At 34.4% G+C, this 13078-nt stretch overlaps 1 protein-coding gene across 1 annotated transcript; it reads left to right on the forward strand.

Moving 5' to 3' along the window:
• Positions 1–736: 736 nt before the first annotated feature.
• Positions 737–3766, forward strand: LOC121268884 (V-type proton ATPase subunit E-like). The gene is made up of 6 exons (XM_041173150.1): positions 737–995; positions 1164–1264; positions 1681–1837; positions 2613–2809; positions 3076–3175; positions 3489–3766. Exons 1-6 carry the CDS (start codon positions 894–896, stop codon positions 3522–3524), a joined length of 693 nt encoding a protein of 230 aa, XP_041029084.1. The 5' UTR covers positions 737–893; the 3' UTR covers positions 3525–3766.
• The last annotated feature ends 9312 nt before the right edge of the window (positions 3767–13078 follow it).

The following is a 13078-nucleotide window of genomic DNA, read 5'->3' on the forward strand; positions in this document are numbered from 1 at the left end:
ATAAACAAAACTTTTAACTTTATTGTAACTATTTGGGTTTTTAATTTTTATTTATAATTCTTATAAACTGTGATGACTAATATAAATTAAAACTTAAGGAAATCATTTAAAATGAAAAAAAAAAAAAAAGATCATTTTGAGTCCTTATATAAATTGAAAGGTTTTAAATGTGAGAAATTGACACATAAAGTAAACTCTATAATATTTATTGTTGTTTATCTATTTCATGTGTATATTTCTCTCACTTAAATATACCCAAATTTTAATAAAAACTTAATGAGACCTTGGTCCATCTAATTAGTCTTATTTCACTTATAATTATCTCATTGTGCTAATGTAATATTGTCCATCTCTTTAGATAGACTTTTATATTCTTATTGAAAAATCTTTAATTAGAAATTGCGGTGTTTTGAATAATTAATTAAGAATAATAATAGTCTTATCAGTCTTCTATAGTTATACTATCATTTCACTATTCTTTTTAATTTTTTAATTTTTTTAATTTAATAGTTAAAAAAATGACTATTAGTAAAATTGTATATTTTTAAAATAAAAAATTTAATATTAAAGATATTAAAAAATACTTAAAAAAATAAAAAATAAATAAATATATTAAAATAGTAAAGTAGTGATAAAAGTGTAGTAGCTCTGTCATTACTCATTAATTAATACGTGCCATTGTATAATAGGGAGTGTCGTTTTTACAAATAAAAAAATACCGAGAATGTTTTATTTTACGCCAGACGAACCGACGTGTATGCGTGTCTATATATATGAGGCACGGTTCTCTCGTCGTGTAGTCCCCCAATCAAGATCGAGGAAGCTCCCCAAACACCGCTCCCAAAACACTCTCCAATCTTCCTCTTCGATTCAGATTTCCGATACCAGCGAAAATGAACGACGCCGATGTGTCCAAGCAGATCCAGCAGATGGTCAGGTTCATCCTCCAGGAAGCCGAGGAGAAGGCCAACGAGATCTCTGTCTCCGCCGAAGAAGTACGCCCAAATTCTCTCTATTTCCACTGCCTTCGGGTTTTTCAATCCCAATATTTTGAATTTTATTGGATTTCAGCCTCACTTTGTTTCTTACATACTGTATTTTTTAACGTATATGTATGTACTCTAGAACGGATTTTGTAAGTGATCGTTTCTTCTTGGTGGCAGGAATTCAATATCGAGAAGTTGCAACTTGTTGAGGCAGAAAAGAAAAAGATCAGGCAAGAGTATGAGCGGAAAGAGAAGCAAGTTGAAGTTCGAAAGAAGATGTAATTTTTTGGAATTCGTTTTTGACTTCTCATTTCATTCGTGCAACCACTTTATTTCCTCTCCTTTTGTTGTCAGGATAGGTTTTAACTCGAATTTCAACTGCCACAATTATAGGAATTGGATTTTGCTGGAAAAAAGGCTTGTGTAAATTAGTTCTTTTTTGAAACAAAATTATCGAGATAGGAGTGCTGTTAGTTGGGTTAGCGGTATTAATGTGGTTCTGTTTGGCTTTGTTATGAATGTAACAAGTGGTTGGGAATGCCATTTTTAACGAGGTTTTTTTTTTTTTGCCACAATTATAGGAATTGGACTTTTCTGGAAAAAAGCTTTTGGAAATTAGTTCTTTTTTGAAAGAAAATTATCGAGATAGGAGTGCTGTTAGTTGGTAATTAGTTGTTATGTTGGTGTGTTTCAGCGAGTACTCAATGCAGCTTAACGCTTCTCGGATAAAGGTTCTTCAGGCTCAAGATGATGTAGTTAATTCCATGAAAGAGGCGGCATCAGAGGAGCTTTTGAACGTGAGCCATGACCACCATGTATATAAAAGGCTTCTGAAAGATCTGATTGTTCAGGTCAGCAAACCCAACATCCTGAATTTGTGTCCTGCATACCATTTCTATCTACTTGCATTAACATGTATAAATCCTTTAAGTTTTTTCACGGTTCTTGGGTACTTTTTGTCTCTAAATAGGTTAGAGTAAATTAGATTTTTTCCTGACTAGAGAAATAGATTATCAGACAATACATTTAGTATATGCATATAAACCCCTAGGGGTTGGCTCAAGTGGTAAAGGCCTTGGTCTTGGTGGTATGCTTCCTCCAGGGCTACAGTTTGAGTCCTCTTGGGTGCAAACAATTTCTAGGGGCCATCGAACTGGGGGAACTTCCCCTTGAATTATGCGATATGCACTTGTGGACTCCTTGTCGAGGGCCTATGCACCGTTGGGATTAGTCAAGACTTTGTTCTTGGGAACCCGGTGCCAATAAAAAAAAAAAACTATATGCATATAAACTCTTTCCCTATCTTTGAGGAATAATTAGTTGTGCAAGTAGATTAAACACTTCCCCTATCAACTCCAAGAACTGTTGAAAAGCATAAACTGGAATTACTATCATCTGTGATGGTCGCTTGAGTTTTCAGAATCATATTTGGTGATGGTTTTGTATCTATTCTTAAATGGATTGTGGCTGTTTATGCTACAAGAGAATTGAATCCATATTATCTTCAATGGATGCTGAAAAGAGTTATAATCGCTACGAGTTTGAGAAAATTTTGCCAGGAGATTAGCTATAAGCAGTAGCTGGGATTACTGATCTTGCTGCTAAGAGAATGATTCTGTGTTGCAGAGTTTGCTCAGGCTAAAAGAGCCTGCTGTCTTACTGCGTTGTCGCGAAAATGATCTTCACTTGGTGCAGTCTGTACTGGATTCTGCAGTGCAGGAATACTCTGAGAAAGCAAATGTTCATGCACCTGAGATCATAGTCGACAACAAGATCTTTCTTCCACCCGCTCCTAGCCATCATAATTCACATGTTTCTTCCTGGTAAGTTTTGCATTTTCATTGATACACTAAAAGTTGCATGATTCAATTTGTTATTCTTTTTTTGTCAATTATTCTTCATGTAGGATGTTTGGGGCTTTGTAAAGTGTCCAGCTGAGTTGCACCAAGTTATTGAAATTGACTTGCTAACATATTATGTTCCCAATATATATCAGGAAAAACATCTCATGTCTCAAACAATCTCTTTCTCTTTATTATACAATATATGTTTATGGAAAAGCCTTCTGACCACTTTTATTGTTGTTCAGCTCTGGAGGTGTAGTGTTAGCTTCTCGAGATGGGAAGATTGTCTTTGAGAACACCCTTGATGCACGGTTGGATGTTGTATTCCGTAAAAAGCTTCCAGAGGTATTTCCGGTTTAGACTGTGGATATGTTTACTTGCCTTACATAAATGCATACATAGACATACTTACATTAATGCATTTGTTTTTTTTATTGGTAGTCAACTATTTTTACTGTGGATCATTACCAATGATGAGTATTTTCTTCACTTAAGTTATTACACATGGTCATTAAAATGCGAGCATCTCATCCGAGACTTTCTGCAGTACCTATATTCTTCTTTTTTGATCTGCAGTGATCACGTCTTATAGAGTTAGAATGATAACCGTGCACGGTGAGACTGCAATTTAACAAAGTTTATATTTTTCTTGTTGCAGATCCGCAAGTGGCTATGTGGTCAGGTTGTGGCCTGATGGGTTAAATTGTGTTGTTTTCTTGGCCCTAAATTATTCAACTCCTAAGATTGGTTTTCGACGATAAGATCTATTGTCCAATTGCTTTCTTTTGTATTTTCTTTCTCTAGTTTGCCGAATAACTTTATGTACTAAAGTTAGTGTAGATGTTTTCAGTTTGGTGCTTATATCGTTTTGGGGCATGGAACAGTACCTTATTATTCTTAGTCATAACCCTAATAAAAGCTACCGGCTTTAGCATCTCTGTTATTTGTCCACCTCTATGCTTTAAGCATAATAGAGCTGAATGGTTTATCCCATACAACCGTTCAGCCAATGGTTCTATGCAAACTTGGCATGGTTCTATGTGGCTTTATGAATGCGATTTGTCCGATGCCCTCGACCCCTTGTAAAATCTAGTTGAATGATGTTATGAGGTACCTGATTTAGATTTTTACCCAGAAGAAATGAATTTTCCAGAAGTGTGTGTAAGCATGGTTCACATTTTGCAGTGATGTGGCCAATTAATCAATTAATACTACTCTTTGGGAGGAAGATTAATGGCTTTAGTGGCTGCTCTAAGGTAATAGCTATAATTCGCGATTTTTATCCTGTTATGAACTTACCCTTTTACAATTTTTGCTGCTATGGTCGCGGACTCTGCTTCTGCTCCTCCTCTCCCTCCAATGAAAAAGCCTGTCTAAGAAAAGGTCCAACAACAAAATGAACTAACTCTGAACTAGTTAGCTTTCGAAATAAAATTACCATGATGGGATACATTATACGCATATGGAGTTTAATAAAGTGAAGACAGGCTGTGTTTGCATGGTCGGATTCCTCGTCATAGAAAAATATTGTGGTTGCATGTGAATTATGAGGTCTTGTTACACTGATGAGATTAGATAAAAGTTGAAAGTTGAATAAAATATTGTTAAAATATTATTTTTTAATATTATTTTTGTTTTTAAGATTTTGAAAAATTGAAGTATTTATTATATTTTGTGTGAAAATTTAAAAAAGTTTAATGATTATATAGATGAGTTTCATCTCATTTTGATAACCAAACCATTTATTATTACACTAGTATTTCTATCTGTGAAAATAGTTCCTTGGATGATTGTGATTTATGACGACTCATAGATCCCTCAATCTGGTATCTGTTCCATTTGTAGTGGCATTGCCTACACCAGGATGACTGACACTATGCTTCCCACCTTAAAAGGATAGGAGGAAGCGCTCCAAGAGCATCCTATGGTTGAAATAATAATATAAGAACCGATTGGTTCGATGACCGGTTTAGTCGATATCAGTTTCTTGGACTAAAAATTCATGAAAACCGGTTCTGTCTTTATTTTCATGTTTTGGAGATCAAATTGAACCGAACCAAATAGAATTATATATTATATATATATATATATATCTTAATTTTTTATATTGTATATATTATATGCTATATGTTATACATATTATAAAATTAATAATTATGGCATGAAATTTTAATTTTATTACTTATTCTGTTTTAATAGAAACTTACTCTTATATATGAATATTAATATTAAGTTATTAACATATTATTATTCATCCTTATATGTGTGTTGTTGTGACTTAGTACATACGACATAATATTTATCGAATCTATCATATGTAGTATATAGCGCATATTAGCACATTATACAGATCTTATTAATTAGATGATATATTCATGCAATTTGGCTATAACTTATATGCATGTTTTAGGCTTTTAGTCCTTAAAGATGTTGTTATATGCATTTTTAATAGGTTTTTTAGGTATTATCATATGCATGTTTTAACTCAACTAATTAGTGTATTTGGCTGATTGTTTTTAGCATTTATCTAGTTATATGCATGATATTTTGATCTAAAATAAAGTTTTGCACTCTGAAACTTATATTTAGGCTAAAAAATGTATTTATTTACGACAGAAAAACCAATCAATCAATAAAAAAGTTCAAAACCAAGTCACCCATGCAAAATCGAACCAAACAAAAATAGGAAAAACCTTCAGGCCGGATGGGTGTGCAACTATTTTTCACACCGACCAATAAGCAAATGCCACGTAGGCATTCCAAAAAGAGAGAAATTTCAGCCGCATACACCCCATCTCTCCCTCTCCCTCTCCCTCCCCCATTTGCACTCGATGCCAACGGAAGGAAGCCCCAAAAAAATCGTCTTCTGTTTGAAAGGTTAAAAAAAATTTTCTGTTTAGTGAAGTTCCAGATATTATAGAAACCATATTTATTTATTTGTCTTTCCTTCCTGAGTTGTGTTTGTTGATGGTTCTCTCTCATTCTTTAAAGAGCCCCCTGTCATTAATAATTTAATATATCCAGTTATTGTAGTTTTGTGAACATGCTGTCTATAAATTGATAAAGCTGAATTTTTGTCCAGCAACAAATCTCTCTCTCTCTCTCTCTGATATGGCAAATGGGTGATTGGAGATGGATAATAATCTTTTGTGTATTAGCTCTGTATATTTCTTGTAATTTGAAGTTGAACCTTCCAAACAAGTTTCTGATTATTTTCAAATTCCTTCTGTCGGCGTTGAGCGTAGATCGGGGGGAGGGAGAGAAAGAATGAAAGGTAGTGATGGGGTGTATGCGGCTGCAACTTCTCTCTTTTTGGAATGTCTACGTGGTATTTGCTTATTGGCCGGTGTGAAAAATAACCTATTCGGCCTGGAGCGTGACTCAACAAAAAACGACAACGTCTCATTTATTTTTACAGATGAGATGAAATGAATTGAGATTAAAATTAAAAAGTTGAATAAAGCATTATTAAAATATATTTTTTAATATTATTTTTATTTTAAAATTTTAAAATTTAAAATTATTTATTTATTTTGTATTAAAAGTTTGGAAACTTATAATAATTAAATAAAATAAAATAGGAAGAGATATTTTTTGAAAATGAGGCTTTAAGAAAACCAAAAGTACCAATTCCTTTGTGAAACGGTCGGTTCCGATTCTCACAATTCCAAAACTAACTTGTCTCGATTCGGTTTACTAGTACTAGTACGTTCAAAATTGAATCGAACCGAACTCATCCACGTGGATAAAAAACTATTTTCATGAAAATGCCAATTCAGATTTAATTTTGATCCATCATCGGGATTATTGGCATACAATAAGCAACGTTATTATTAACCATAAAAATTATCATTTAAATTTTAAAACCAACTCAAACCATTAGTTGAAAATTGGGGAATTCTTTACAAGTGAAGTGTGATGTTTCGAATCAATTCAAAACTCACTTCGATGTTGAGACGAGACGAAATGAGAAATTTGTAAAAAACTTATAAATAATAATAAAATTATTTGAATTACGATGTTTTATAAGATTTTAAAAAACAAGAGATAAAAAATTGAATAAAATATTATTAGAATAAATTTTTAATATTATTTTTATTTTGATATTTGAAAAAATTAATTGTATTTTGCGTTTGAAATTTGAAAAAATTATAATGATTAGGTAATTAATAGGTGAAAAATTTAATATTTGAAATTGAAAATTATTTTTATTTGAGTGGTATTTTAATATTGAGATAGGATGAGATGAGATTAGATGAAATGAGATGAAACAATCTCATTATCCAAACGGGATAGGAAAAAAGCTTGTTTGGATAGAGAAACGATCTATTCTCATCTCATATCTCAACATTATAATTTTCTCAAATTCTCACACAAAATATAATAAAAAATTTAATTTTTTGAAATCTTAAAACAATAATAATATTAAAAAATAATATTCTAATGATATTTTGTTCAACTCATCTAAAACTAATCTCATCTCATATCACTATCCAAACGAACCTATTTGGATATTGAGGTGATATCAGATGATTTGAGTTGATCTGTTAATAGTATTGTTTTGTAAGTTCCATTGAAATGTGCTTGAATGTAAATAGATTAAATGTGTTTGAATGTATAAAATAAGTTGAAATGAGTTTAAGAGAAATGAAATGAGATGAGAATTTTGTGAATAATAGTAAAATGGTTTGTGAATATTAGTAAAATAATTTGAGTTAAATATTTTTTATGTTCTGGAAAGTGAGAGAAAAAACTTGAATAAAAAATATTATAAATTTAAAATATTGTTATAATATAATTTATTTTTAGATTTGAAAAAGTTGAATTATTTTTTATTTTTTATTTTAAATTTTGAAAAAATTATAATGATATTTGTATTTGAATGATGTTTGAAAAAGAAATAAGATTGAGATGAGATGAGATTGGATGAGAATTATTTTAAGAAATCTCCTAAATTTTTAATAGAAAGTTGAAAAAATATTGAATTGAATAAATAATTTCACGGTTGTTAGGGGGTAGGGGTGATACCCGCCCTTTACGGGGCGGGGCCACCCCTCCCCCGCCCCCCGCCCCCGCATATGCGGGGGTGGGGAATTTCTCCCCGGACCCCGCCCCCGCATGAAGAGGCGGGGTCCCCCGTCCGCACCCCATACTGGGCCTTTGGCCCAGTACATTTTTCTAGGCCCTAAATGGCCTAAAATCAGTTTTTAGGCCACTTTGGGCCCAGAATTCATTTTTGGGCCATTTGAGCCCATTATTTAGATTAAAAAGTATATAGATTTAAGAATAGGAATATATATATATAGAATCATAGATTGAACTATTAAGTTATTAACTAATTAAGTAGTAATCATCACTAAGGCAGTAAGGCACTATGCTAAAATATTTGTTTACAATTATACAAATTAAGAGAACTAATAAACTATTACACTATTACAAACTCCTCTAAAAGAAATAAATATTACAAATTGTACAATTAACTATTGTAGCAACATTACAATTAATTATAAATTAACAAAATCATAATTTTTCAATTTGATCAATTTGATTTTGGGGTAGAGCCGTAGCGGTGAGTTCACTGAGTGGTGAGTTATGTCGATTGCTGTGAGACTGAAAATCAAGATCATAAAAGTCAATAAGTTATAAAACCTGAAATATTAATAAGTTAAAAATAAAACAAATTAGAATTAAAAAGTTATAAAGATGAAACAAAATTTTAAATGCAAAAAATAATTATGGAAGAAATTGTGCAAACCATGATAATGGTGGGTCCAATACAAAGTCATACTGCATCGGAGGTAGCCGTAGATGTCGTCTCATGTATCACTATAAGTATTAAATTTGAAATCAAATTAATGAATACAAATTAAATGAAAATAAATAAATTAAAATAAGAAATTAGAAAATGAAATTAAAATAAATACCAGATCCAGACTGATCATCACCATCCTCCTCGACGTCAGCCTTCTCATACTCAAGAACATCCGGAACATAAATTGGAGTTCCCTTGATCCAATTCTGCGTGCAAATCAAAGCCTCCACAGTGACAGGAGCTAATGAATTCCGAAATGAATCTAATACACGTCCTCCCGTGCTAAAGGCCGACTCTGAGGCTACTGTGCTAACAGGGATGGCCAAAAGTGTGCGGGCTATCTCTCCAAGGATGGGATACTTCACGGCATTCACCTTCTACCAACTTAATATATCGAAATCTCGTGAAAATGGTAGAATCTCTACTGCTAAGTATCTGTCTATCTCTGGCTGAGCCTCTACAGAACTCGGGAGAAAGGGGGTCTGCTCATACCTCTCACCTCACTCCAATCTACTTCTTTTCCTAACCTCGACTTCAGGAAACTGTGAGCCTAAGGCTGAGAGGGTAGTGTAGGTGCCGCAATATTACCACCCCGCAGGGTGGAAAACTCATCAAATAATCTAGTAAGAGTTTCCCGAACCTTTGCTGCAATAAGCTCTGCCCATACTTGCTCGTACGCAAGGCCCAATCCAAATATCATGCCATCCAACTTATACCTCAGGTCAAAGACGACAGCTACATATAACAAAATATTTGCCTTCGTTAAATCTCCTCAATACTTGTCGTATTTTGTCCTCATAATCAATAACATCTCCCGCATCCTAATGTGACCACCCGCGACCATGTCATCTAATTCTTCTTTTACCCTACATATTTGCTGACATACAATATTGGATGTAGGGTACAAAATTCCAGATAGCCTCGTGGTGACATCGTAAAAAAGCCTCAAAAACTCTACAAAATTAGTTACAATTTCCCAATCATCCTCTACGGGTTTCCCCAATCCCCCGTGATTATCAAAATATTTAACATATTGGATGTATTTGTCACCCAATAATGTAAATGCCAGCTTATATTCTTGGGCCGCCTCCAACATCAGAAATGTTGAGTTCCATCGTGTAGGCATATCAGTACAAATGCCCCTCTTAGATGTTAGGCCCGCAGATCTCGCAGCAACCTTGAATTTGTCCAACCTTGAAGGAGAAGATCTCACCCATCTCACAACAGTTCTAACCCGAGCAATCGAGTCATGAAGATCCCTCAAACCATCAGTTACAATTAGATTCAGAATATGTGCCGCATATCTCACATGCAGACACTCACCACCCATGAGTGTCTTATTTGCCTCTCTAAGATAGGTCTTTAGATGTCCCAATGCAACATCGTTAGACGAGGCATTATTGACTGTGACTGTAACCACTCGGGTTAACCCCCACTCATTTATTGCGGCCTCCAAGGCCTTTCCAATTGTCTCACCCTTATGATCGGTGATTTTACAAAATTTTATAATTTTCTTTTGCAATGTCCAATGACAATCAATAAAATGCACAGTCAAAGACATATAATTAAAATTTTGGATCGATGTCTAAGTGTCAGTGGTGAGACAAACAAATTGATCTGCCAATTGATCCCTCAACTTCTCCTTTTCAATGTAATAATCTTTTTTTACATCATTTGCCACCGTGTGGCGAGAAGGAATATTAAACATTGGTTCCAAGTAGCGAGAATACGCTTGGAACCCTTTCCCATCAACAATTTGAAAAGGTAGCTCGTCCATTATGACCATACGAGCTAGGTGTCTTCTACACTCATCGGGATCATACTTAGTATACCCCCTCAAAGTTGCACCCCCACTAGTCACATATGCCATTTTTTGAAGTCCAATTTCTAGTCTAGATTGGCTTTTGTCTTGTAATGATCTTAATATTGAACTTTTTTTGCATTGCTCTTCTAAGTGCACCTTTAATTGTGAGGTGCCATGTTTCCTATAGTGACATCCATAAATTTTCCCACAATAGTTACACTTGGCTTGGGGGTTACTTGAGTCACCACCCTCTAGTTTGGTGAAATGATTCCAAACTATTGAAGCAGGTTTCTTGCTGGGCTTGGGGGCGGGGCAAGGTGCCGTAGGGCTAGGGGTAGGGGTTTGAGTAAGAGGGGTAGGTGTAGGTGTAGGTGTAGGGGTAGGAGTAGGGGTGCCCTCGGCCTGGAAATGAGAGCTTGCACTAGAATCTGCTGGCATATCCATGAACTCAAGCAAACAACAAATCTGAAATTATAGAAAACATAACAAATATATAATGAACATAAAAAAAAAGTAGAATAAAAAATTAGACCATATAATTCATCAAACAATTGTAAAAAATTTAAAGTCATAAATTTTAGGCATTAAAAAGACACATGAATTATTCAAGTTATAAAAAGACTTGTAGTGGTTTTAGTTATTTTTTATTGTACTATTTTAATTATTTTCCCGAACTCAAAACAGACAAATTTGAACCAACATATTAAGAAAAATGATCACATCCGAGCATATTAAATTAAATAAAGAAATTAAATACAAGACAATAAAAATGAAACGTCTAGAAATCAACTCAAAACAAGGGATGAGATGTTGATATGAATGGATAATAATGATTATGGTCGCTTTACAAAAGGATGGATGTCCATATCGATAATGGGTATGCACCATAATTATTGTGTTAGTATGAATATTCCAAATTTGTTGAGGGCTTTGTCTTGTCACCCTAAATGCTTTCTTTTTACTAAAACGACATGTTTATGCAAATTCTCTTTTGTGTTCAAATGAATTTGACATTCATAATATATATATATATATATATATATATATATTTATTTATAACTTGAAAGACTATAAGCATAGCAACTATATAAATTATAATGAACATAAAAAAAAAAGTAGAATAAAAAAAAGTACCACTTGACATTCATAATTTCATATATATATATATATATTTCATCTTAATTCATTATATTGAATTTCGAAATACCCTAGTGCATTCTTTTTTTTTTTTTTTTGTTCAATTTGGTAGGGAACATGAAATTCTGTTTTTAAACCACTAAATTAATTTTTTAAACCCCTAGTGCATAGCAATTTTAAAGATTAAATCCCTAAATTAATTTATCTTTGAAACCCCTAAATTAATTTATCTTTGAAACCCCTAAATTAATTTAGGGTTTCGGATTGGAGCCTTAAATTAATTTAGGGCTCCAATCTGAATTAATTAGACACAATAATATTGAAATTCAGTGATTTATACACATTATATAATGCAAACAAAAAAAAAAAAACAATTCACAGCAGTGACAGCACACAATTCACGGGTCACGAGAGTCATTCAAAATTTCAAAGTTCAAACCACATGCACAATCTAAACTCCACAGCACACAATTCACAAAATCTCATCCTCCATCTCTGATAAACCCCATTCTTCCTCCAATCTCTATTAAATATGTAATTCACAAAAAAATTAAAGTGTCGAATTTGGGTTTCTTACCTTCCGAGATGAAGAGAGAGGAACCGGGTGCGAGTCCGAGTCTTGCGACGGGGATGGTGATGCAGATAGACGGACCGGGCGGCGGCTGCGAGAAGTAACTCAGAGAGAGAGAGAGGCGAGAGCGACTGAGAGTGAGCGAGGCTGGGAGGGAGAAGAAGAAATCGGGAATTTTCGAGACTAAGAGGCGAGAAAGGGGGGGGCTGGGTTTCAGTTTTTACTTTAAGTCTGGAAATTTTAAACCCAGGCATGAAACGACGCCCTCGGATGTTGCCCTAGATGCGGGCAGGTGGCCCCGCCGCCCGCATTTGACGGGCGGGGTGATCCCCCTCGCCTAACGGAGGCGGGGCGGGGCCCCGCTGCCCACCCCTATTAGGGGGTGCATTCACTGAAGGTGAAGCAAAAGAGTTCAAAGGTACACTGAAAACGACATCGTTCACTCGAGAAAAAAACTTAAAAAAAAAAAACACTCTCTCCACGGCTAGTTAGTCGTCACTCTCCCGTTCTCCTGCCTCCACAGTGCACTCGACGCTTTCGTAAACACAGGGCCACAACATTCTATTCGGCCTTGTGTCACCGCCACCAACCCTCGCCATTAGCAGACCTAACTCTTTATACGCCGGGGAAGAAATTTCGTAGAGCTCTCTGTGGCTAGGAGCTAGGCCCCGAGGGTCGGTACCCTTAGCAAAATTAAGGTAATTTTATATTTGCTTAACTTAATTGCTTGATTCATGTTTATACATGATGGGTAAAGAATTATACGAAAGAATGGAAATTTATAATGCCCATTTCAAGGGGCTGGAAGGGCCGGACTTGGGAATGGAAAGTCTTCCCCGAAACACATAACTTTGGATTATGGAGGTTACGGTTTTTTTACGAGCTGTTGCGGATTGGGTTGGAGTTGTTTTGGTAACTAAGGTG

The sequence above is a fragment of the Juglans microcarpa x Juglans regia genome, chromosome 6D (genome assembly GCF_004785595.1).
Source record: "Juglans microcarpa x Juglans regia isolate MS1-56 chromosome 6D, Jm3101_v1.0, whole genome shotgun sequence".
Lineage (NCBI taxonomy): Eukaryota > Viridiplantae > Streptophyta > Magnoliopsida > Fagales > Juglandaceae > Juglans > Juglans microcarpa x Juglans regia.

Coding starts and splice junctions, on each gene's coding strand:
- LOC121268884 (XM_041173150.1), top strand. CDS start 894: ATGAACGACGCCGATGTGTCCAAGCAGATCCAGCAGATGGTCAGGTTC. Junction 1,265..1,680: donor GTTGAAGTTCGAAAGAAGAT/GTAATTTTTTGG, acceptor GGTGTGTTTCAG/CGAGTACTCAATGCAGCTTA. Junction 3,176..3,488: donor TCCGTAAAAAGCTTCCAGAG/GTATTTCCGGTT, acceptor TTCTTGTTGCAG/ATCCGCAAGTGGCTATGTGG.